Source organism: Arvicanthis niloticus, chromosome 18 (assembly GCF_011762505.2).
Source record: "Arvicanthis niloticus isolate mArvNil1 chromosome 18, mArvNil1.pat.X, whole genome shotgun sequence".
Taxonomy (NCBI): domain Eukaryota; kingdom Metazoa; phylum Chordata; class Mammalia; order Rodentia; family Muridae; genus Arvicanthis; species Arvicanthis niloticus.
The window spans coordinates 50,063,782-50,090,062 of NC_047675.1; the positions used below are offsets into that span (position 1 = coordinate 50,063,782).

The following is a 26,281-nucleotide window of genomic DNA, read 5'->3' on the forward strand; positions in this document are numbered from 1 at the left end:
CCCTTCTGGTGGATGCACTGGAATGAGCTGTGGGCGGGGCTCAGGGGCGGGGCTATGACAGGCCCTGCCCCCATTCCCCCAGCACCTGTCTTCTCAAAGCCCTTCTCCAGGCCCATCCATGCCTAAGTGCTCAGTCCCTCAGTTCCAGGCCTCGTGATGTGTTCTCTCCTGTCCCCTTTATCCATTTGTCCTTCCTCAGGGAAGACTCGGGGCCCTGGGACTGACCCTGAGGACACTATTACACACAGAACCTCATTTTAGGATTCACTTGTCCTGTTTGTCTCCACATCTTGGCCACATCGTAGCTGAAGAACGCCAGGGTGTCCAGCATAGGATGGACAAAACCTAGATAAGATAAAGGCTGAACTACATGCCAAGATGCCCACCAATGGGGTATGAGCAGTGGCGGGTACCTCAGGTGGAGCTGGAGGCCTGGGGTGTGAGTGGAGCTCAGGGATCTCTTGAGGAGATGGGTGTATTGGCCACCTGGCGCCAAGATGAGGGCCGGGGTCTGACTACCTTGTGGGTCCTGATACTACGTATTTATGTTCTTCACTATGTGTGGGACAACACTACCCTCCCTACACACCACTGTGCCTGTGTTGTCGTCCTCCCTACCCCCCATGCCACCCGCATACACACCGACTGCCCACGCACCTAATGTCACCCCCCATGCACACTGGCTGCCCACACACCCGATGTCACTCCCACGAACACCAGCCACCCACGCACCTACCAGCTGCCCACGCACCCGATGCCACTCCCGCGTACACGGGCTGGCCATGCACACCAGCCGCCCACGCACCCAACGGCTGCCCACGCACTCACTTGCTGTATTTGTCGTCGTATCTGCAGATGTAGCTGAGGTGAGCAGCAAAGGCCTCCACGGCCAGAGGGCAGGGGATTTCCCCACTCCTCCGCTTGATGATGACGCCTGTGGGAGAGACAGGAGCTCAGTCCCGATCCAGGCTGCCCAGTTCCTGGGGGTGGGGCGTGGTCGGGAACTGGACCAGCCCGGCCCATCACGTGCTTCAGCAGAGCGGTGGGCGTGAGGAGGCATTGGAGGCAGTCAAGTGCACAGTCATCTGACTCTCGGTAGCTTCATGGGCACAGGGACAATGACAGCCACAGGCGACTCTTAAGAGGCATCTGTAGATGCTACCGGGACAGGCCTGAGGAGAACTGAGGGGAAGGAGGCTTCTCTATTCCTCCCCATACTGGTTGACTAGCTCAAGGGCTGCTGGGATGGGGCAACTGTGGCAGTTTCTCGGGGATCATGTCACAGAGGAACAAGGCCAGCCCTTCCACACTTGGCCCGACGCCCTCACACCTCTCAAGGGCCTCTCCTCGCCAACACGCCTCCAGGGTCACAGCACAACTCACAACCAGCAGAGCCCGGGAACCAAAAGGACACCCACGAGACCTCGCCATTTTATTGCACCAATGGATGCTGTCTGAGCTCTGGCCTGCTTGTGCGCTGTCTGGCTACCCTCTGCGGCTACAGGAACAAAGATGGAAGTGTCCTTCCCAGCACGGTGTGCACCTGGACATAGGGTTTCCCACTGTGCCGGCTAGCTTTATGTCACACTACAGAGGCATACACCACGCAGAGAACATAAAATACATATGCACACTGTACCACAGAAGCACATGCGGACCACACATGTAACATGACCATACATACACTGTACAACTATCTATATATAGTGTAACATATATATGTATATATATGCATATATAGACACATAATATATATATGTATATATATAATATATAGTGGTATAGTGGTGTATATATATACACATATATATATACATATATCAACATACACATGGTATGTGTATACACTATACACACTATATAGTATGTATATATATATACACACATATATATAAGCACACACATGGTATGTATATACACGCTCTCTATATATACATACACACAGTATATAGTGGTATATATATACACATGTATATATAAATACACACATGGTATGTGTATACACTATATATATATACACACACACACACACTATATAGTGGTATATATATATTCATACATGGTATGTGCATACATATATACATACACACACACTATAATGGTATGTATACACACACATATATATATATACACACACACTATATAGTATGTATATATATATATACACACACACTATATAGTATGTATATATATATACACACACACTATATAGTATGTATATATATATATACACACACACTATATAGTATGTATATATATATACACACACACTATATAGTATGTATATATATATACACACACTATATAGTATGTATATATATATATACACACACACTATATAGTATGTATATATATATATATATACACACACACTATATAGTATGTATATATATATATACACACACACTATATAGTATGTATATATATATATACACACACACTATATAGTATGTATATATATATACACACACACTATATAGTATGTATATATATATACACACACACTATATAGTATGTATATATATACACACACACTATATAGTATGTATATATATATATATACACACACACTATATAGTATGTATATATATATATACACACACACTATATAGTATGTATATATATATACACACACACTATATAGTATGTATATATATATACACACACACTATATGTATATATATATACACACACACTATATAGTATGTATATATATATATACACACACACTATATAGTATGTATATATATATATATACACACACACTATATAGTATGTATATATATATATATACACACACACTATATAGTATGTATATATATATACACACACACTATATAGTATGTATATATATATATATACACACACACTATATAGTATGTATATATATATATATACACACACACTATATAGTATGTATATATATATACACACACACTATATAGTATGTATATATATACACACACACTATATAGTATGTATATATATATATATACACACACACTATATAGTATGTATATATATATATATACACACACACTATATAGTATGTATATATATATACACACACACTATATAGTATGTATATATATATACACACACACTATATAGTATGTATATATATATACACACACACTATATAGTATGTATATATATATATACACACACACTATATGTATATATATATACACACACACTATATAGTATGTATATATATATATATATACACACACACTATATAGTATGTATATATATATATATACACACACACTATATAGTATGTATATATATATACATACACACACACTATAATGGTATGTATACACACACACATATATATATATATACACACATGGTATGTGTATACACTATATATACACACACACTATATAGTGGTATATATATACACATGTATATATACACACACACGGTATGTATACACACATGCTATAATGGTATGTATACACACATACACACATATATATAACACACACAGTATGTGTATACACTATACACACACAAACACACACACATCACACACATGGTACACCACAGGAGCATGCATGTCACACACCCAGTGTGCACACAGGAATACTAGCCGTTCATGTGCATACCACTCTGGATTCTTTTGCAATCCTCTCAATTTTTGTCTCGACGGCTTAACGCAGTCTTAACTGTCAGTTTCTTTAAATACAGACTCTGGGCCAATTAAGTCCCTCTACTCTGCATTGATTTTAAATCTCTGGAGAATTAGCGGGGGAAACATCGAGCTGCCTGGCAGCCAGGATCACACAGGCGCTTTGCTTCCAGGAGTCAGAGATGATAAAACGACCCACAAATTGCACCCACAATGTAGCCCATTACCTTAGCCCTAAACAATAGAACCATCACACCCTAACAAGCAGGTGAGGCCAAGCCGCTTGTCAATCAACCCTGCCTCCCCAGCCTGGCAAAGCAAGCTAAGAGCCTGCCCCTTGCCAGGACAGCACAACCAACTACTAGGGGCACAGACAGCATGAGGGTCCTCCATGCGTGTGCCCTGGGTGCACCCCATTGCCCATACCCACGCTCACACTCCCTACTTACCTTGCTGCACAGGGGAGTAGGCGTTGGTCAGGAAACGGAAGTGCCCCTTGTTGTACCAGCAGATCAGAGACATGTTGCCCTTTGTCCTGATCTGGTGCTGGCCTCTGGCAAGTGGGATGGCAGGGTTGGTCAGCATGGATGGAGGGAGACCTGTGCAGTCACTCTTCCTGGAGCTGAGGAGGCCACAGCAGTAGATCCCTGGAAGGAAAGAGGCAAAGTCTCACATGTGCCACTGTCAGGGTGCCCCAACTCACGACCGGGAAGGAGAGCAGAGCCCTCAGAGGCAGCTGCCGAGGCCTTTCCTCTCTGCCTCCCCATCCCTCTACAAGAGCACACCTGAAGGTCACTAAGGCCATACCTGATGCAAATAATGGATCAATGCGACAATATGACCCTTATCAACAGGGCCCTTGGTTGGCACTGTGGGGCATACCATCCCATCCGCTTCAGTAAACGGAATTTGCCAGGGTGTCACATTACAGGAGAGGAAGGAGATGCGGAGGGAAGGCCCCCGGGTCATAGCTGAGCTAAGGATAATGTGGCTGTGCCCAACAATGCAGCCAGAGACCTCAGGATGGACACCCCTGTCAGCTCTTGGGACTCTTGTCACTGTAGACAAGGCACATGGTATTCTACTGCAAAGAGCTAAGTGGCTCTAGATGCTTCTAAAAACTCATAGTGATATCATTTTTATATTACTTAACCTTAGAAAAAAGCAAAATGTCCTATCCAGTTACTCTCTTCCAGTCAGGGGTTCTCTTTCTATCTCCTAGCTTGCTGAATCTTTCCCTTGGGATCCTAGAATCAACTCTCTTAACTCCTGGGGAAGGCACCCCAGTGGCCTAGGCCATGTCCAACACTCATGTGGCTCTGTACATCTGGCATTGGGGACACACACACACACACACACACACACACATACACAATTCAAGAGGTGGACCCTCACATACATATGCTCACACCATCAAGGGTTACACTTCTATAGACATGCCTCCACACACCATAGGTCTGCTCAGGCAGCAGGCCAGCCCCCCACTGTGCTTCATGGAGACCTCCTTCAAAGCAGCTGTGTCATGTGTCCCAGGAGCATGTCCTGCAGCTTCCATTTCCCTCCTTAGTCTGATCTCTTGCTAGGTTCTTGCCACAAACAGGCTGAATCTGCTGGCACCACCCAGTGCTGAGGGTCATCCTTACCTAGACTGCAACGCTGGCTAGCCGGGGCTGCCTGCTCCCTCACTTCAACCCGGCTTCCAAGGCCCAGGATGTAAGCTACCTGTCACTCCACAATACAAGAGGGTTCAGTTTTAAGGCCTGACATTCACTGTGTTGCAGAGCAGAATGCCTCAATTCTAGTAGCTTCTAAGAGTGATGCTTTCTCAGCTGTCCCCAGGCACAGCTTGGCACTTAGGTCTTCATTTTTTACATCTAACATCTGCCAAACTCATGGGAGGCTTATCCAGTCTGCAAAGAACAAGCAGCCTCTTGCTCCAGGAGCCTAGGACCTTTCGGAGGCCTGTACGATTGTTCCTGACCACGTGTGTCTCTGTCAGATGGGAAGGAGACTCACCAGCTATGGAGGATGACTCTGGTACCTTCTAGCCCCACTTTTTTACTAGGAACTTTTCCTCCAAGCCATTTATGGCCAGAACCACACAACAAAGGACACACAAAAGAATGCCCAAAAGACTGTCAGGGCTCTGTGCCAATGCTGTCACCTGACAGTGAGCCCAGGACTCACACACCACGAGAGCACCAGAACCCAGACATACAGGGCAGCCGAGACATTTAAGCAATCTGTGTTAGCCGCTGCTCCTACCCCCCTCACCCTCTGGTCACTCCCCACCCTCAAGGAGCTGGCCATGCTGGGATGGCCTCTGGACAAACCTTGCTTCTCAAATTCTTCAAACAGATTGAGGCTGGTGATGCTGGGCCCTGTGAAGATGATATAGTTCTTCCCGGCCGCGTTCCTGCACAGGCTCCGGGCCACCATGCTGTGCAGCTGTGGCTTGTTCTTCAGAGCATCCAGGCCATCTGGGCCACCGCCTTCCTTTAGGTGGACATAGATCTTGAACAGAAAGGTGGAGGGGTCAGAGTGCCAAGGGCAATACAGACCACAGCCCGAGGCTGTAGAAAACATAGGGTCAGAGAACACAGGGAAACCTCCCACCCCATTATGTCATGAGCCTCGGACAGTCCTAGGTCACCACCATGGCTACCCCAAACCTGAGTGGCTCTTGGTTTAGCCTGGAGGCATCTGTCTGCAAGAGTCCGGCGGGAGAGGAATGGTTACAGATGGTGAAACTGGCAGTCAAATTTAATGCAAACCTGCTCCTAAGTCCCCAAACATAAATAAGAATCGCACACATACACAGAGAGAAGCAAAAGCCTCAAAGGCTAGGTATACTATTATATGGGTGTCACGCACTGGGCAAATGACTAGTCTGTCCAAAGACAGGTAAGACAGGCCTTGTCTGTCTCACTGTACCAGAGAGGCAACAGAGGTCAGACACATCCCAAGGGCCATACGGAGCTTGGCCCAGTCCCTAACACAGAATTCATACCAGCTCCATAATTACCACCAAAGCCTTGTATGTGGGAAAGCGGCTGGATTCAAGTACAGACAAGATCTGCATATAGGGCGCTGACGTGTCTCTCCTAAGGAGAGTAGAAATTCTGGAGAATGTTCATACTTCTGTAGACAGATGCCCACCGGCACCTATCGTGTTCCTATGCCTGTCCTGTCCTGCAGAACAAGCTGACATTAGAGCAATCTGACATGCTAGAACTCGTAGGAGCTGGGATACCAATGGTACTCTCTGAGACACTCGCAGAAGGAGCATATGGAAGACCCGGCTACTATGCCAGGACCCATCCTGTTTGATAAGTTTGGAAGCTCACCTACCAAGCACCGGTGTCCGTAAGAACAGAAACCATGAAGGCATGACTCTGTGTTCAGGTCAATGCACAGAGATGTGACTTAGCAACAAAGTCTTCAACAGAACGGGTGATACTTCACTGGGAAGTGGTGCCAGACAACAGAGTCACCGGGTTCAGCAATGTCTGGGAAGCTGGTGGGTTGTGGCCCTCCATGGATCTTCTGTAATGTGCACCTGAACATGTTATTGGACTCTACACACATACACACTCGGCTTTAGAAGCACTGTACTCCAGGGATTTTTAAAATTACTGCATGTACCACAGACGTACCCGTTGACCGCCCTCCCCGCCACACACACGCCATACACAGTATAGGATGGGAGACTGCATATGGCGCAATCAGCTCTTGTGTTCAGGCCCCATGAGGCTGAAGTCAAAACATCAGCTCGTGTGCTTCTGTGTAGTGCTCAAGAACCTCCTGGGGCAATTAGGTTGTAGGACGGCGTGTGTCGATCAGTCTCTGGGAGCCATGAGGGCTATCTGTGTCTCTACCCCCTTAGCTTCAGTCAGCATGGCATATATAGATATGTTGGCTGCATACTCAAAGGGCTGTTTCTGCAGGTTATGGCGAGCATACGAAATATTCTCCACGTTTGTGTTTAGACATTTGGTCCCGGCTGGTGATACTGTTTGGAGAAACTGGGGAACCTTTTGGAGGTGGGGCCTTCCTGGTGGATGGGGTACTCTGGCCTTGAGGGTAGCATCCTGGTCTTTCTTTCCTGTTGCGCGCTGCTTCCTGACTGTTGATACAATGTAACCAGCCACCTCCCCCTCTGCCACAGGCATGAGCTGCTTCTGCTTCCTCTGTGTCTGCCTCGGTCTTGAACTAGTAGAAAGCTTTCCTAGGTTGCCTCTTGTCCTGTGTTTGGTTTTAGTGGCAAGAAAAGTAACTAAGATGGAGAACAATGAGCATTTACTAGGGCCGGAAAGATGTCTCCATGGCTTAGAGCACAGGCTGCTCTTGGGTTTGGTCCCAGTATTCACATGACGACTCACAGTGGTCTGTAATCCAGTCCCAGGAGATCCTATGCCCTCTTCTGCCTGCACAGGAACCAGGCACACACATGGTGCACACAAGCACACACAGGCTCTCACATGGTGCACAAGCACACACATGGTGCACATACACTCAAATGGGCAAAATATCCTATACATAAAATGAAAGCAAATGAATTTTAAAAACACAAAGCATATACTGAATTATGGATATTCTGGGATTGGGAGGCGGTTGCTGAATGTAAAATCGAGTTAGGAAGAGACACTAATTATAAAAGCCCTTCTCCACCAGCACCGGTACGTGCTGCTGGAACCTGGTGTGTTCTAGGACACGAGTTTGTGGTCATTGGTGTGGACTACCTTCTTCGCAGGTCTGGAGATGACCAGGACTCAAAGTTAGGCCAGGGTCTTGCTCTCCTGGGACTGGAGAGTTTCCCAAACACCAGCAATAGGCAGCTCAGAGTTTGCCATTGGCTTGGAACACAATTTCAAGACCATCTGAAATGGCTCAGCACTTTGCCCACATGGGCAAGCCCATGCATTCTAGGGACTTGCTCCTTCTCAAAGTGTAAACACTGTGTGATGTTAGTTCCTTCTCAAGGTGTGAACAGTATAACATGGACTTCTGCCTAGCCAGAGCCTTCTCCCTATCATAAAATCCGCAAGTAGCACCAGAGGCATCCAGAGACTCCCAAGTGAGAAGAACTCACTGCTACACAATAATAAGTTCTATACATTAAAATATATATTTATTCATTTTTTATTGTGTGCATCTGTGTGTATGTGTACGTATGCATGCCTATATATGAACATGCCACTGTGTATCAAGTAAGTGTGTGTGAGTCAGGGGACGAGATGGGGGAATTAGTTCTCTCCTTCCACCATGTGGGTCCCAGGGATCAAACTCAGATTATCAGGCTTGGCAGAAAGCCCCCACTGAGCCATCTCACAGACCCTCTATACTTGCTGTTTGGAGATAACAGTGTCACTCTGTAGCCCAGGCTAGCCCGGAACTCAACATTCCTGCTGTTTCTCTTCTGATTCCTTCAAAACACACGAGAGCCACTGCGCTGTGGTGACCTGTGATGGACACTGAGGCCACAGAGATACAGGAGGTGACACGTGCTCACTGGGGTCTGTCTGGTGCACTGGGGCCTCTGGAAAAATGAGCCAGAAGTCCCCATCATACTCACTGGCTGTTCCCTGGCATTACTGTCTCTCCTTCAGAATAGGACAGGACTGGGGTTCCCTGCTGCCACTGCAGAACGCATCTGGGGACATAAAACTGGTGAATCTCATCAGCAGCTATGTGAGGAGCCAGAGATGATTACATGAGGTCGCCATGGCCAAGCAGCACAAAGGATGGTGGAGGTGCCTAACCACGCTAGTGTGCCCTGAGGCTTACATGCATCCCTTCATAAGAGATACCGAAGACACAAGGGTTGAGGGGTTAGAGTGGAGGCATGGCTGTCTCACTCACGGCCTGTGTAACTGTGAGCAAGCAGACGACCTGCCTGGGGCTCTGCTTTCCTGGTCCATAAGGACGGCTTGCTGCATGCAGCCTAGGGGTCATTGTGATGTCGGGCACCCAGAACCGCGTTTTCATTTTTCCTAATGTTTATCTTTCTAGAAAGGGTTTCATGTGTGGCAGCTGGCCTTGATCTTATTATACAGCAGAGGATGGCCATGAGCTTCTGACCCTCATGTCTCCTCCTAAGTGCTGGCAGAACAGGGATGAACCAGGCTATGCGGTGCTGGAGATCAAATACAGGGCTCTGTGGGCGCTATGAGAGCACTTTCCCACGCTGCATCCCTAGCGCCCAGAAGAAATTTTTCCTTTCAGTCATCACCACTATCCTGGGACGGATGCCGCAGAACCCCCAGCAGACACCGTATATTCCCTGTCCTGTCACATGCTGTGGCCACAATGTTTGCAGGTTGAGATATGACAACATGAGCCCAAACCTCCGTTCTCCACAGCTCCACAGGTAGATTCCTCTGCAGGATAGATCTTAGCAGGGCCACCATTTTTACCTCCTGTTTAGAAGATGTGTTCTGCTGTACATTTTTGACAAATGTGAGCAGTCAGCATCGCTCTCTCATTTGGGGGCCACTGTAAAAGACCTATGGCTCACTTTGGGCAGAAGCACTGTCAAAGCTGATCTGGTGACTTATGGGTCGGTCGGTGGGGTGTACGGAGCACATACGTCCAGCAAAGGACGACTCACTTCTCAGGGTGGACTCCAGATTTCATCTCCATATTCAAGAAGGACACAGAACTTAAGAACTGGTTATTTCTGGAGTGTTTTGCGTGACATTTTCAGATGGCAATGAATTAATTGCAGGACTGGAACTTGGGGAGAACTGTGAACTGGGCCATGTAAATGTGACCAGGAGAGAGAACAGTGTCCATAACAGCCCTTGAGACACCTGCTGAAGGTGTCTCAGCAACACAGCCGGCTACTAGCAGGCCATCAAGGTCAGCATGTTGTTAGTGAACACATCCCAGACACGGACAGAATGGGACTCCAGTCACCCCTAATGGCCTGAACAACACATGATAATCTCCACATGTGGGCTGGGGGGACATGCATGGAGCATGTGGGCTCACCATTGGCTTGGCCCATGACAGTCAAGAGAACTAGCCGATCTCAAAGGAATTACTTCAGCCATGGTCTAGCCTCTGCCATTGCCCTCTAAGAACCCTAGACAAGGAAGTCTGATGGCATTTTACTCCGACTCTAAGGAGCTTCTCTTTCTTATTCTTCAATCTCTTGCCGTTCCCTAATTCTCCGTAATAAGGCTCGGTTCTATATTACATTCTCCAGATCTCTGTATCTTTAATCTTCATCAGCTCGAGACAAACCCAGAGCCACTATCCCAGCCCATCTTTGGTGCCTCTGAGTGTCTGGCACCCTAGGTTCTGATATCATGTCAAGACCCCTACATTACAGGGGAGGAGTCAGGTATAATTGTGCGCTTTCCAAGGACCAGCTATCCCCCAGGAGGCTAAGTGAGAGCGCACTGGCCTCTGCTTGTACGCTGGGGATGAGTGTGCCAGTCAGAAGACAGTGAACTGACTAGTGTGCCAGTCAGAAGACACTGAACTGACTAGTGTGCCAGTCAGAAGACAGTAAACTGACCAACTAGTGTGTCAGTCAGAAGACAGTGAACTGACCAACTCCCCAGCAGCCTGGGCCCATGGCACCCCTTATCTTCCCTAGCTCCCCGTGTCTGCACATCCCAGAGTCCCCACTTCTCATCCCCTTCCCAGTGTCTCACCTGGATGATGAACCCGGTGGAAGAGCACTGGCGGACCCACAGGCTGAATTTCCGCTTTTTCCTCTTCCTCAGCTCTCGCTCCGTGCACGTGGCAATGAACACAGGGTCCTCGTCAATCAGGGGTTCATGTAGCACCTGTGGGAAAAGGGGGATGGATGGGGGATGTTCTCACAGGGCGTTGTGAGCTCAGCTCCCAGCAACACCTTCAGAAGGCTGTGACCGAGACTAAGTCACCTGACTTCTCTGACCTGGAGTCTCTTTATCTGCACTGCTGCTCTAGGGAGGGCTCAGCTGGGAGGCACGGGCACACTCGCCTCCATCCTGATGCACAGCGGCCGTTCCTCCTGAAGAGATGGCCGTGGTTCTTACTATCCACTTTACAAATGCTCACACTGTGTGTGCCTTTAATCTCCACTGGTGTAAGACAGCAAACTCAGAACCATTGTTCCAGTCTGCCTTTGGTGCCTCCGTTTGTCTGGCACTCGAGGTCTTTGGGGCTGTGGCCCGGATCAGTGATCACTGGCCTAGGATCTCCAGGCTCAACTCCTGTCAGTGCGTATGGAGTGTGTTTGGGGGTACATATGTATGGGGGTACATGTGTAAGTGTCTACAGAGCCAGAGGTATCTGATACCCAGGGACTGGAAGTACAGTGGTCATGGGCTGTCCATTATGGGTGCTCTGAAGTGAGCCTGGCTCCTCTGTAAGCAGAGCAGGTGTTCTTAGTCTTAGTCACCAAGTCATCTCTCCAGCTCCCCTGCCTCTAAGCAATTAGTATCCTTACTTCACTTTTCTTTTGTTGTTGTTTACTGTCTTGCCTTGTCTTGAGACAGGGTTCCTCTGCGTAGCACTGGCTGTCCTAGAACTTGCTCTGTAGACCAGGCTAACCTTGAAATCACAGAGATAGCTCAACCTGCCTCTGCCTCCCAATGCTGGGATCAGAGGTATGCATCACAACTGCTAGGCATGTCAACTTCTTGATAACATGAATCTATGACCTTTCCAAAGACAAGACAATAAGGTAAAAGACTCTAAGTTGGTTTTTCAGACGAAGGTGCTTGGGAAGCCTCTGGGGACATTGTGGCGTTACCGTGACTCCCTCTGCTGCTCTATGCCAGGATTACGGATATCTTCAGTAAAGCAAGGTGACATGTATACACGCTAATTTCCACACTACACAATATTCTAGATTGAGGATCTTCAAATCACTCCCTCCTTCCTAAACAAAACTTATTGGAATAATCCCCTGTTCTCATCCACTGGAGCTCTGTGTCCACATGAAAGAAAGGACAAGACTTAGTAGAGATCACAGAAAATCTAAAATAGTATCTGACTCTGCGGGAAAACCTTCAACGGGCTAAGCTCCTAGAGGAGGTGGCCAAGTGTGGCTCTCTCTTGGCAGGTTTGAGTCAGCTCAGGGCCTGAGGTCTTCCCCCAAAGCCACATCAGTCCATGGCCTGGGATGGATACACTAGACCATCAGTCCATGGCCTGGGGTGGGCACTGTTCCATCAGTCCATGGCCTGGGGGGGCACTGGATCATCAGTCCATGGCCTGGGGGGGCACTGGACCATCAGTCCATGGCCTGGGGGAGGAGACTGTTCCATCAGTCCATGGCCTGGGGTGGGCACTGGACCATCAGTCCATGGCCTGGGGGGGCACTGTTCCATCAGTCCATGGCCTGGGGTGGGCACTGGACCATCAGTCCATGGCCTGGGGTGGGCACTGGACCATCAGTCCATGGCCTGGGGTGGGCACTGGACCATCAGTCCATGGCCTGGGGGGGGGCACTGTTCCATCAGTCCATGGCCTGGGGTGGGCACTGGACCATCAGTCCATGGCCTGGGGTGGGCACTGGACCATCATTCCATGGCCTGGGGTGGGCACTGGACCATCATTCCATGGCCTGGGGTGGGCACTGGACCATCATTCCATGGCCTGGGGTGGGCACTGGACCATCATTCCATGGCCTGGGGTGGGCACTGTTCCATCAGTCCATGGCCTGGGGGGGGCACTGTTCCATCAGTCCATGGCCTGGGGGGGGGGGACACACTGGATCATCAGTCCATGGCCTGGGGTGGGCACTGGACCATCATTCCATGGCCTGGGGGGGCACTGGACCATCAGTCCATGGCCTGGGGTGGGCACTGTTCCATCAGTCCATGGCCTGGGGTGGGCACTGGACCATCATCCATGGCCTGGGGGGGCACTGTTCCATCAGTCCATGGCCTGGGGTGGGCACTGTTCCATCAGTCCATGGCCTGGGGGGGCACTGGACCATCAGTCCATGGCCTGGGGGGGCACTGGACCATCAGTCCATGGCCTGGGGGGGCACTGGACCATCAGTCCATGGCCTGGGGGGGCACTGGACCATCAGTCCATGGCCTGGGGTGGGCACTGTTCCATCAGTCCATGGCCTGGGGTGGGCACTGGACCATCATCCATGGCCTGGGGGACACACTGGATCATCAGTCCATGGCCTGGGGGGGCACTGGACCATCAGTCCATGGCCTGGGGTGGGCACTGTTCCATCAGTCCATGGCCTGGGGTGGGCACTGGACCATCATCCATGGCCTGGGGGGGCACTGGACCATCAGTCCACAGCCTGGGGTGGGCACTGGATCATCAGTCCATGGCCTGGGGGAGCACTGTTCCATCAGTCCATGGCCTGGGGTGGGCACTGTTCCATCAGTCCATGGCCTGGGGTGGGCACTGGATCATCAGTCCATGGCCTGGGGGGGCACTGGACCATCAGTCCATGGCCTGGGGTGGGCACTGTTCCATCAGTCCATGGCCTGGGGGGGGGGCACTGTTCCATCAGTCCATGGCCTGGGGAGGGGGGACACACTGGATCATCAGTCCATGGCCTGGGGTGGGCACTGGATCATCAGTCCATGGCCTGGGGTGGGCACTGGATCATCAGTCCATGGCCTGGCACAGGTACTGCACAGTGGTCTCAGCACTCGTGGCCCAGCACTCGTGGTCCAGCACTCGTGGTCCAGCACTCGTGGCCCAGCACTCGTGGCCCAGCACTCGTGGCCCAGCATGCTTTTGGTAACAGCACCTTCAGTTCTACTTTTTTTAAAAAGCATCAGCCCCAGGGCTTTAGCGACACTCCTCTGGCAGAGGAATCAAGTTTGGTTTCCAGCAGTCATGTGGTAGCTCACAACCTTGTAGAACTCACGTTCTCGGGGACGCAATGCCCTCTCCTGATCTGCGGGCAATGCATACATCTATGTGCACACATTAACATACATGCAGGGAAAACATTCATGTACATAAAATTAAAAAAAGTCTTTTTTTTTTTTTTTTAAAGAACCACACCTCACTGCACTGCACACTCTGCTCCGAGAACTTCAGTCTGAGCCCCTGACTCTGCTCAGTTTGGAAACAGACAAGTTGGCCTGCCTGGGCTGCAGCCAAAACCCTCACATTCTCTGGCTCCTTGCAGCTTATGAAACATTCAAAGCCCCATGTGGAACTACCTAGCAAAATGGACAATCTAAGGGAGTCTTAGGAACAGGGAAGATGGCATGAAGGTGGCCCCAACTCCCTGCTCTTCCCCGCCCATCTCCTTGTCTAGACCATGAGTCTGCTGTTTCCAGCCATCCAAGAACAGAGCCTGCCTCAGTGAGCCAGGGAGCCCATCTCCACTGATCTCCAACCACAGCTACAACTCATCACAGCAGGGCAAGCAAGAATCTCTGTGTCTCTCCTCCTCCTCTGGGGAGAACACTCAGTTCTGTCACACAGCACCATCCCTGAGTCCCCTCTGTGCGACAAGCCACTCAGGGTATGCCAGGCATCAAGTATGGCAGGCCAGGCATCTCTTATTTGCATAATCCCTCTCCAGGGAGAGTTCTCTGATTAGTCTGGCTCCAGTTTTGACGAGAGGAACGCCTCTCATTTTGTACCTGTGTGCAGACATCACACAAAAATGGCTGCTGTGTTTGCTGGTGGATTCTGGTGTCTTCCGAAATCACCTGCAAAGGGTAACGCTTGCTATGATGATAGCTCCCAGTGTTGCATGCTCAGACTCGTGCCTCTGAGTGTGTGTATGCCTGTGAGTGAGCGCCTGTGTGTTCAGGGCAGAGTCATGATGGTGGTACAAGAGAGCAGCAGGCTCTGGGCCACCCCTGAGAACCACAGTAAGTCTGACCCTCAACTCTGACAAGGGTGTGGAGAAGAACAGCATCTCAACTGGTCTGCAGGCAGACCTCCAGGAAGAGGGAAAGAGAAGTTTCCAGGCAAGGATGGAGCTTACCAACCTCTCCCCCACACCACACCTCTGGCTCGTACTCGGTGCCTGGAAAGTTCTAAACAGGAGGAGCCCATGTGTAGAGCATTCCAAAGCCCATGGACCTGAGACATAGTAACACCCCACAAAAGCCCCGAAGTTTCCAGTTGTGCAGAATAGGAGAACATTATAGACTGGGAGTGGGAGCCCAGCAGAAGCCTCTTAAAAGGCAGTCGTAAGCATAAAAACAGTGTGACTGTGTAACTGGACTCTCTCCACAGTGGAAACTCAGCTGACTTACCTAGGAGCAAAACTTTCTGAACTATCAGTCACCTCTTCAATGTGCTAGATCAACAGAGCAGTTCTGAGATTCTGTCACCAGACTGTGACAGCACTGACTGAAGGTGGACGTGGAAGGCAGTGTGGTCAGGAGCTGAGAGCCATGTGAGAGCCCCTGCCTTCTGGAACAGGTTAAGGATATCTGGAAGACGTCAGGGGGCTGTGACAGAGTGCTGAGCTACCTGTCCCTGGACGAGACTTCAGGTTCTGGCCAGAGTGGCCAGGTGGACCTTGGCATCTAAGAAGAACCAGTGACTAAACCAATCACTACAATTCCAGGTCATTCCTTCACCGTCCAGAAGGTGTCTAGCCAGGAAGTGCCCCCTCGGCAAACATGACAGGGACCCTGAGGCTAGTCTGTGTAAAACCTCGTGTAGGAAAAGCTATGGATGAGGAGAACGTGGGAAAAGGAGAGTGCTGTAGCTCTGAGGAAAGGGTTAAATTCCAATTGTCTGGGGGTTCGAGCCCCTAGCCTCCCTTACAATCACATTTGGCTCATAAGGTTAGCAGTATGGCTGGTGACCTTGAAGAGACTTGCTCAAGTCACCAGGGAAAAGTAAGCCTGGACAGAGAAAAAGGCATCCTAAATCCTGTCCTGAGCCAAAAGTCTCAGGTGTTCAATGGCACCTGGCATGCAAACACATATGCGTGCAAGGACACATGTATACATATACATGCACATATACAAACACATATGCATGTGTGAACACACACACACAAACACATCTGCATGCATGGACACACACACATACACACACAAATACATTTGCATGCATGGACCTGCATGTGGAAATGCGTACATGCAAGTGCACACACATGGTCTCACCTGGGTCTGAGATGGCCTGAAAGCAGCATCAAAGCCACTCTGCAGGGAGTCAAGGAAGGGCTGGACCTTGTAGAGCCCATGCGTGGTCTGGCTGGAACGGAAGGCCACAACATGGAAGTACTTGAGGATCTTCTCAAAGCGGGCCTGGCTCATGACGAGGGCGAGGCTCCGGTTGCTATAGAAACCTCCACTCCAGATGCTGAGTACGGACTCACAGTGCGAGACACTGGTAGAGATCACGTAGCCCAGGAAGGCCTTCATCTCTGCCAGAGTCACCTCCACCCAGGCACCGTCACTGCCAAATCGCTCCTGGAACTTCCTGGCATACATGTTGGTCTGTACCACCATGTTCTTGAGCACGTTGTCTGGGACAAAGAGCTGGAAGAAGTCCACCGCGCTGGCGCTGGGCGGCATCTTTCTGGTTGGACCTGAAACCCAAAGACAGGTCAAGTTCTCAAGCTCAAAACTATCAACGCCTGACAGGGGCAGGAGCCTCCTGGCATTGGGCCTTAGGCCACAACTCTGCCTAGCCTCCCTTCCTTCCCTCCTGCGTCTGACAACTTGCCCAAATGGAGGCCTCCTAGCTCTCACATCACCTGGGCTCCTGCCACTCAGATGCTCCTGTCTTATCCCCCAGAACACACACATTATTCCCACCTTCCTTCCCAACATGACCTCCCCCAACACCCAAGTTCTGTTGTTCTGTTCAGGCCCCTCACCCTGTCCTTCTGTCCTCACCCCGTCCTCTCTTGTGCCCTGATCCTTCTGTTGCCAGACCCATCACACCTAAGCCATTCCCTCATGCACCCTGTAGGACAGCAGTGGCAAATGCAGCTCACCCAGTGAGGACTCATCTGAGGACAGAGACATGGAGGGAGTGAATATGTACAGCCCCCTGTCATTCTCCAACATGTGCCATATGGGTTAGGGGAACTGTACCCATAATGCTTCAGCTGCAGCCAGTAGAGAGCAAGCTTTGCTAAGTAGTCCCACATAATTTCAAACTGTTGGTGGATTAATTCAAAGGGACTAGTGTAAGGCAGTTTCACCAATGACAGACAGGCCTCACAAATTTTGACTGATACAGCCTCTTTGCACATGTGCGCGCACGTGCGCCCCCCCCCCCCCCAAGACTCAACTTACTATAACATTCTCACCATGAACCAAAACCATCTTAAGTGGAAAATGCATGTGTCCCCCAACCAGATTGTTCTAATTCAGTCTGAGAAAACTGTGGGTGTCGGCTGCTCCCCTCACAAGGGCAGGTGGCAGGGAGCCGTGGCTCAGCATCACTGTTCCAGACCTCAGCAGGAGTATCATCTGACATACTGCTAGCCAGAGCAAAGATCCAGGTTTAAAATCCACTGTGCTTCCTACTCACCCCTCGTGGATAACCCTAAAGTCAGGAAGTCCTAAGCTGAGGCTTCTCTGTGAGTTGTGTGCACACATGTGTGTATTCGTGTGCACATGCTTACATGATCCCTAGGAGCTACCACTTGCAATTCTATTGCACAGGCTTGAAGCAGCATGCTCTGATTCGTAGCAGACAAGCTTTCTTTTACATCTGTGTGGCAGTTTTTTTTTTAATAAAAAACTGTGTGAAGACAGAGTTTCAAAGGCCTTCCTTTCCCACCAGCTTGTATGGTCTATAAAAAACAAAAACCCAAGCTGTTCCCAGATAAAGCCAATGTGGTAGTCAGGTTTTTGAGCAGTGGCTAGATCCAGGAATGCAAGTACCTTTTTTTGTTTCCATTTCACGTGTGTGTGTGTGTGTGTGTGTGTGTGTGTGTGTGTGTGTATGAATGCTTGTGTGTATGGGGGGCACATGTGGGGATGCACAAATATGTGTACATGTGCACATGCATAGGGAACCCCAAGGTCGAAATTGGACTCTTCTTCAATCACTCAACTCCATCTTATTCACCGAGGCAGTGTTTCTCAATCAAACCCAGAGCTCACCGATATGGATCCAAACTCCAGGCCTCATGCTTGCATGGTAGGCGCTTTAACCACGGAGCCACCTCCACAGCCCCCGACTCCTTAAAATCCATCATATTTGCTGGTTGCTCCCAACTCTGGTTTTTCCTTTGTAGAACAGACTGAGTGAAATCAACTTCTAAAGTCTGTCTGCAGAATAAGGTGGGCAAGCCACCAGATGCCCAGCACAGCACGGGTATGAGGAGACACGCCTAAGGCTCGGCAGCTATTTCTGGGACAGCACCTGTAGGAACTCACTGAGGGCTTTGCAAAGAAAATTCTGTTTTCCATTCACCTAGACAGCAGGGCGGCCACCACACTCACTGTCCCCAGCCACACTGTAAATAGCCACCAGTGCACCAAACTGAACCAGGAGGCGATCCTGTTGCCATAGGAATGCTGAAACACAGGGCTATGTTTACTGGTGTGCTGCAAGTAGTAAGTACCCGGTGAGCAGCTCTGCATTTCAGTAGGCCTGGCAGCCTCCTGTGGGTAGAGCCATCAATTATTCACACGGTGATCAGCGAGGAGAAGCAACATTGTAACTGCAGGATCATGCTGACTGAGGAGAAGCAACATTGTAACTGCTGCATCATGCTGACTGAGCGCCACAGAATTTTCTCTTCCTAAAGTTATGTCTAGAGTCATCTTCCCTCCCATTCATTCCATTTCTGGATGGACTGCCAAGGCCTGCTCCAGCCTGCTTCCTGAACACACCACCGAGGGGCCGGCTTCCCTCACCTATCCGGATTGACAAGCTCCCCCGTTGGCCTTTCTTGGTTGCTGTGATTCCTGCCACTTAGGATATGGTGACAGAGGCTAGCTGCCATGAAGGAGGGGAGTCGTTGACACAGCTCCTACCCACAGCCTCACCTACTCTCCAACATGACTTATCTAACTTGGTATTAGCCCCAAGGGGCACTAACCCCATTCAGACAGATGTCAGTAGGACATAGCCCATGCTCTCTAGGTGACTTATAGCTGATTTGCTTTGTAGCTCTGCATGGGAGTTCACCTGTAGTCTGTGGAGATTACTAAGAATGCCGCATGGCCCCATGGAGACAGCAATGATGTGTCTCTCCAAGACACTCTCCTGCTGTGGGGTGAAAAGGATAAAGTCACCCAGTGGGTAACTTAAGAAACAGAGGCCTATGTCATAACTGCAGGGAGGCCTGAGGCATGGGTGGTGGGAGACCTGGAAGAGGTACCACCTGCATTTAGGGTCTGGTGTTCTAGCCTCCTGAGCTCCGAGCCCCTGCTGGCTTCTTCGTCCAACTCTACAGACTGCCTGCCCTTTGCACAGGCCCAAGGTTCTGCTCAGACATGGCTGCCTATGGTACCCACTCTCGACATCTACTGAAGCAAGAAGGCCAAGGCCATGGCTCCCTGACTCTGTCCTCCAAGGTCAAGATGTGGTGTGCATAACACTTAACCGATACACAGCAAGAATGGAGACTGAGAGACAGGAGGGTGGGCTCCATACTGCATGCAGAGGGCATCTGCTGAGCCTAGTAGAAGCCAGGTGTCTGTGGCACTGCTTGGTGACAGGGCCAGCCACGTCTGCCATACCTTCAATGGTGCCATGGAGGGCTGATAGAACAAATAGGAGTTCACTGTTGTATGTATGGACAGAGCCCTGAAAAGGCAAGGTGCTTTGGGTATTGGGCAGAGTGGCATATGCATAACCTGTCTGGAGGCAACTCTGGGTCCGGCCTTGTTTTTTTCCGTCTCTTTTATTCTTCCAGCTGAAGAACGCCCCTAGGGGACCACTCACTCCTGGAGGACCACTCCTGGGAGGACCACCCTTAGGAGACCACCCCTAGGGGACCACTCCTGGGAGACCACCCCTGGGAACCACTCCTGGGGGACCACTTCTGGGGGACCACCCCTGGGGACCACTCCTTCCTCAGTTCCCTCTGCCTTCATCTCAAACACTAAGCCAAAGGCAGACAGCACAACCCTTATAGTCTCCAAATAGAGGCAAGGCACAGCCTCAACAGGCGGGACTGAACTTGGTGGCGGGTGACACAATGGGCTGCTCATTCTTCATTCAGGCAACATGCACTTCATGACCATTGATGTGCGTGTCAATAAGCAACCCTGAAGGCAGAATGAACCCCCAGCTCCCCTTATCAGAATAAAAGAGTATCTGGGGGAAGTGGCTCCTCTCGCCATTACAAGGTGGCGCTTGGCATAGGCATCGCTTGAGAGAAAAGACAACTCCATATATGGAGTTGTATGCGCTGAGAGGTGTGGTTACCCGATCACCCCACCTCACATCATTGAGAATGGCCAATCACCAGTGTTCGTGGCAGCTGCTGATAGGATTAAGGCAATGCTCATAAGGGGATGCATGGGGAAGAAGAAGGAAGAGAGGGGGGGAGGGAGGAAGCACGCTGTACAGGGATAGCTGAATAAACCACTTGAAGAAGAACACGGTTGCTGTTGCCTTATTCCACTGGTCGGACGTGGGTAGCGACAAGTATCTTCTTCCATTTTGGAACATTCTGGAGCAGCCATGCTGCCTGGGGTAAAGACAGCTATTGGGATGTTTGGAGCAAAACTGTCAGCAGTTGTGGAACAGCTAAAGATCAATTCATATTTTAAATGCAGAGTTGGAATCACTTCTTTCCAGGTTAAATCAAATGAGTTCAAAACCAGAACTAGAATGTCCCATATTACCACACACTGCCTCTCTCTGGAGACACTGGGGGGCATCTCATTTGGTGAAGGGTGGTGCAGAGAGAGGCCTGCAGTCCCAGATGTGCCCTAATCCCAGCACATGAGAAACTGGATTGCTGTGAGTTCAAGGCTAGCCTAGTTTACATAGCAAGTTATAGGCTAGCCTGTGCTACATAGAGTAAAGCCTTATCAAGGAAGGAAAGGAAAGGGAAAAGAGATGAATGGGAAGGAAAGGCCAGAGGTGACAATGACTGATGGGAGAAGGCAATAGGACAGTCAGCAGGACCAGGAGCAGCTGAAACACAGGAGGAATCCATGGACACAGAAGAGGGTTGAGGACACTGGGCTGCACCCGTGCACTGTGTGCAGACGCCATGCATGCACTTGATCCAAGTTGTACAGTCTCTTAGACCCTGGCTTCAAATCTGTTCTTATGTTCAAATGAACTTAAACAGAGGGTCGGAGGGGTACGCAGAACAGGCTGGACATAGAAAACACGTTATTTTCCTCATAATCTCCCCCCTCCCCCAGCATTTAAAAAATGACCATGAGTCCAAAGAAGCAATCAAAACCAGGGTGGTCCAGGCGGGTCTTAGCTCTGGAGAAGCCAAAGGCTCTTCAAGGCCCAGCGAACAGGCCTGGCTTTTTCAACCCAAACAATAGGGTAAAGCTAAGACCTCTAGCTCAGGCCAGACCCTGATTAAACATAGCTCCTTAGAAACAGCAAGACGGAGGGAGATGGGTGAGGGTGTAAAAGACATAGGTGAGAACCGCACAGGACAACGGATGGTATGGATGCAGCTGGTCCTCTACCTGACCATGACCCCAAGCACAGACCTACTGTGTGCTCTCTGCATGAATGGTGTGTATGCACGGAGGGCAGCACCAGGCTTCCTTCCCAGATGAACTCACTTGGACAAGTGGCTGCCTCCCACCCACCTAAACACATCCAGCTGGAAGGCACTGAAGGTACAGCCCATCACAACTCACACAGACTCATGGTCCCTCCAAACACACAGCCAAGCTCATAGGACCCACAGAGACCTTTGTTCCGCTAGTAGGCTTTCTGTTTGCTTTGACTTTGGGAGTGCACAGGGGTCACACACTGGGATTGCAGGGTAGACTGGGTCGACGGCAGCAAGAAAAGCTTGGTCTCTGGATACCCATGTCCTCATCACAATGCTGTCCCAGAAAAGCACGCAGGCTGAGCTGCTTCGCCCTGGGTGCTAATTATATCCCTCGCATCCCCTGTGTGTGCACCCACCCACGCCCTGCTGGGAGAAAAGAGAAAGAAGAAAATGAGAACGGGGAGTTGGGGTACAGAAACTGATCCCAAGACAGTGGCATTGCTCAGAGGCACGGGAATGACAAGGCACAGACTTCCGTGTCTCCATTTGACATTACGCACTGGGCTGGGTCAGAACAAGGAGCAGCAGATCCAGGAGACTAAAAGTGTGAAGGCCAGAAGACATGCAGGCAAGAGACTCCCATCTCCCCAGGACAGGAGCTGAGGGACTGAAGAGGACCAGGCTACAGCTTTCCCATCTTCCCAGGACAGAGCTGAGGGATTGGAGAGAGCCACCTGCAGCCTCCTGTCCACAGTTTGGGCCACACTTCAAGAGTATTAACTCCGGAAGCACTGCCAGGGAAGCACTTTGCTTGTTTATCCATAAGTAGCAGCATGTCAAATTCACTTCATTTAACATACACACAGCATTTAGCACGCCTTTTCATGTAGGTGTGTGCTCTTTCTGCTTCACAAATGATAATTTATCTGTTCCTTGCTCAGTTACCAGCTCCATGCAATCTGTTCTATTATTAACCCATCTACCCATAGGGGAAACTAAGTCACAGAGGGATTCTATTGTTGTTTAAAGGGTCATTTCCAAGGCCGTGTATGTAAGAGTGGGTGTGGTTGTTAGCTTTCACTGTCAATTTGATTGGATTTAAAATCATCACGGAATGCCTCTTGGGCATCCATGAAGCCATTTCCAGAGAGATTTAGCTGAGGTGGGAGACCATCCCCAGGATGTGGGTGGTACCAACCCACAGTCTAGGGTACCAGAATGAATAAAGAGGAAAGTGGGCGCCAACATCCATCTCACACTGCTTCCTAACTGCGGACATAAGGTGACCAGCAGGCTCATGCTCCTGCCTCCGGGCCTTCCCTCCACGATGAACTGTTTCTCTTTGAACTACGAGCCAAAATGAACTGTTGTAATTAAAGCTTCTTCCCGTCAAGTATTTGGTCATGGCAACAAGAAAATTGACTAATTATTAACACAGTGTTAGAAACAGCTAGCTCTGAGGAACCTCCTGCTCACGGCTCCAGCGGGGTCCATTTCATCAGAAGAGTCCCCTGTAGCACAGGTCTCCAATATAACCTCACATCCCAACACAAAACAGCTCCCAAGAACATGTAGGAACCCAAGCACTCTGAAAGCCATCTGCTGAGAATGGGTCCATGTGTTAGGAATATAACCCACAGGCACAGGACAAACATGCTCAATGAATATAGATGGCAGAGTGACAAGTCCCGAAACGTGACTAAGACCTCCTCTTTCCTTCTGAGTGTGGATGGAGCTAGGCAGCCCTGTCCAGGGACATTCCTCACACACTTCAAAAGGGAGATGGACACAGACACTTCTAAGTACAATGGCACTCATGTAGTGACCCATGTGGGTCTGAGACAGAATCTTAATATATCCCAGGCTGGCCTTGAACTTACTATGTAGCTGAAGATGACCTTGAACTTCTGATCCCCTTGCCTCCACTTCCTAAGTGCTAAGATTACGGGCATGTACCACTGTGCCTGGTTTATGTGGGGCTCACAGTTAAATCTGAGGGATTCATGCATGCGTGGCAAGCACACTACCAACCAAGCCACATCAAGTCTGCTAGAGTATTTTTAAACTGCAATTTAAGCTTTCCAGCACAAAAGCTCCTCAAATTGCCCCATCCTGTGGCAACAGACATTCTTTTCTAAGCTTCAAATTATGAGCTGTTAAAAAGACAAAAGCAGAGATGAGATAAAGTTCTCAGTGAGGACAGTAGCTCCCTCCCCGACCCTGCATGTCTTTTATCTGGGACCCAAGCAGCCTTGAAAACAAACTCAGACCAGTGGAAGGAAAGTCAGCTGTGACCTAAAATCAATATAATTTAGAAAGTCTATTCCTTTGAGGAATGGAAGATGCAAAACTGACCGCTACCTATCCATTCTGCACACATGTCACTACTTAAAAGAACATGGGATTACATACACAGGGCCTTCTTGCTCTCAAGAAGCTGCCATGTAGTACCCTCAACTCCAGAAGTTGAGGTGAGTGGTGTGTGGGACAATAATTCAGCCCACTATGTGCCAGGAGCACAGCTTGTGACTCTCAGAACTCATAGCCACATTCCTGAGGAAGCTTTACAGATGAGGGTCAAAGGGCTTAGACACACTGTCCCACTGTATCCTCTGAGTGACGGTGCCAGAGTCCGTGGCCAGGCCAGCTCTCTTCCCAGTGACACTGTCTTCCCACTGTGATGCTAGTAAAACCTGCATGTCACATGCTATCCAAGCCTTGGGAGGAGGCTGAGTAGGCATGAGGAAGAAGGATGCAGACAAAGGCTCCCACGGACAGGACAGCTACTTGGCCATGTCATGCAGAGGGGACTGTGTTCCATTACAGTGAGAGTAACAGGGCCCTCCAGGGCATGTCCCAGGACACCTAAGATGGCTGGCTACACAGCTAAGTGAGGCAGGTGAGGTCACGAAACAGCCTGCTGAACACAAGCGATGGAAAAGCAGGGCCTGGTACTCAGCACCGGCCCTCTGACAATCTCTACACCCTGGCTAGATTCCACTGGGTGTGATTAGTTAGAACAGTAACATTGTTGCTGGGTTTGCCTGGATGCCTCTGTTAGAGCTGGTTCCACCCTAGAAAGACACCAGGAGAGTACATATGGCACCTTGCTGGTCTCACACACAAACACACCAACATCTAGCATGTGACCAAGAGGGAAGGCAACTGAAGACACCAGACACTATGGGCCAGCCATGGCAAATGCAAGATGTTTTTCCCATTGAGGCAGGGCTGGAAGATGGAGAGAATCGGGGGAGAGAGAAAAGGCTGGGCGAGAAGGAAGGCTCTGGGACTGGATCTGCTTTTACTGATGAGAAACACACTCTTCAGATCCTACTGACAGGACTCACTGAGATGCGTGTGTTTTCTGAAAGGCAACTTACCAGAGACAGTAAGTTGTGCTCACTTAGGGGCCAGATGAAGAGCTGCCCAAGACACTTCAATCAAGACTGTCAAAGATGGAAGCAATCAAGGCCGTGGTTACTTATGGATACATTGTAGCCAGCATGTCAGTCTCTTAGACATAAAGGATACCTTATTAATCTAACTCACAATTTTGTTTACTGAGAAAAACTCTAACTTTAAAGCTTATTATAAATTACACTCTGGGCAATGTTAGGAGAAAACAAAGTGGTTTCTTAGCAACCTTCAAGCTCTAACTTGAGAGCCACAGATCCCATATCTATGTGCAGAGGAGCCGGACTCTCAGAACCCACACTTGTCAAATCAGATGGCTTCACTCTCTCAAGAGCACTCTCCGTTTTCTTTTTAACCCAACTTTGCCTCGCATTTAGTTCTCTCTGAAATGTATTTCTAGCCTAAGCCATGAATCCCAGGTTTGCCGGGGTGCCGATCTCTGAAAAGAACTCCCCGGCTACTGCTTTGGCATAGCCTTGCCTTTCCCATCGCCCACCACAGTCCACTCCTCATCCCTTACTCCTGAACAGTCCTCCTGAACAAATACAAAGGACACAGGACACACCTCTCCAAGGAAAGCCCAGGAATGGAAGTAGGCAGCAGACGGCATAGCACTTCGACTATCTCTTATTCACCACCATGCTCTCTCGTGAGAC

At 49.6% G+C, this 26,281-nt stretch overlaps 1 protein-coding gene across 1 annotated transcript in view; it reads right to left on the reverse strand.

Annotated features, from left to right (window-relative positions):
• Pgbd5 (piggyBac transposable element derived 5) overlaps positions 1-26,281 on the reverse strand; it is a 68,569-nt gene that overhangs the window by 1,899 nt on the left and 40,389 nt on the right. Inside the window, exons 2-6 of the mRNA XM_034523145.2 lie at positions 16,702-17,129; positions 11,302-11,436; positions 5,971-6,151; positions 4,087-4,284; positions 829-934 (exon numbers count right to left, since the gene is read on the reverse strand). Coding sequence (XP_034379036.1) covers positions 829-934; positions 4,087-4,284; positions 5,971-6,151; positions 11,302-11,436; positions 16,702-17,129 — 1,048 coding nt within the window. The remainder of the gene's footprint in view (positions 1-828; positions 935-4,086; positions 4,285-5,970; positions 6,152-11,301; positions 11,437-16,701; positions 17,130-26,281) is intronic.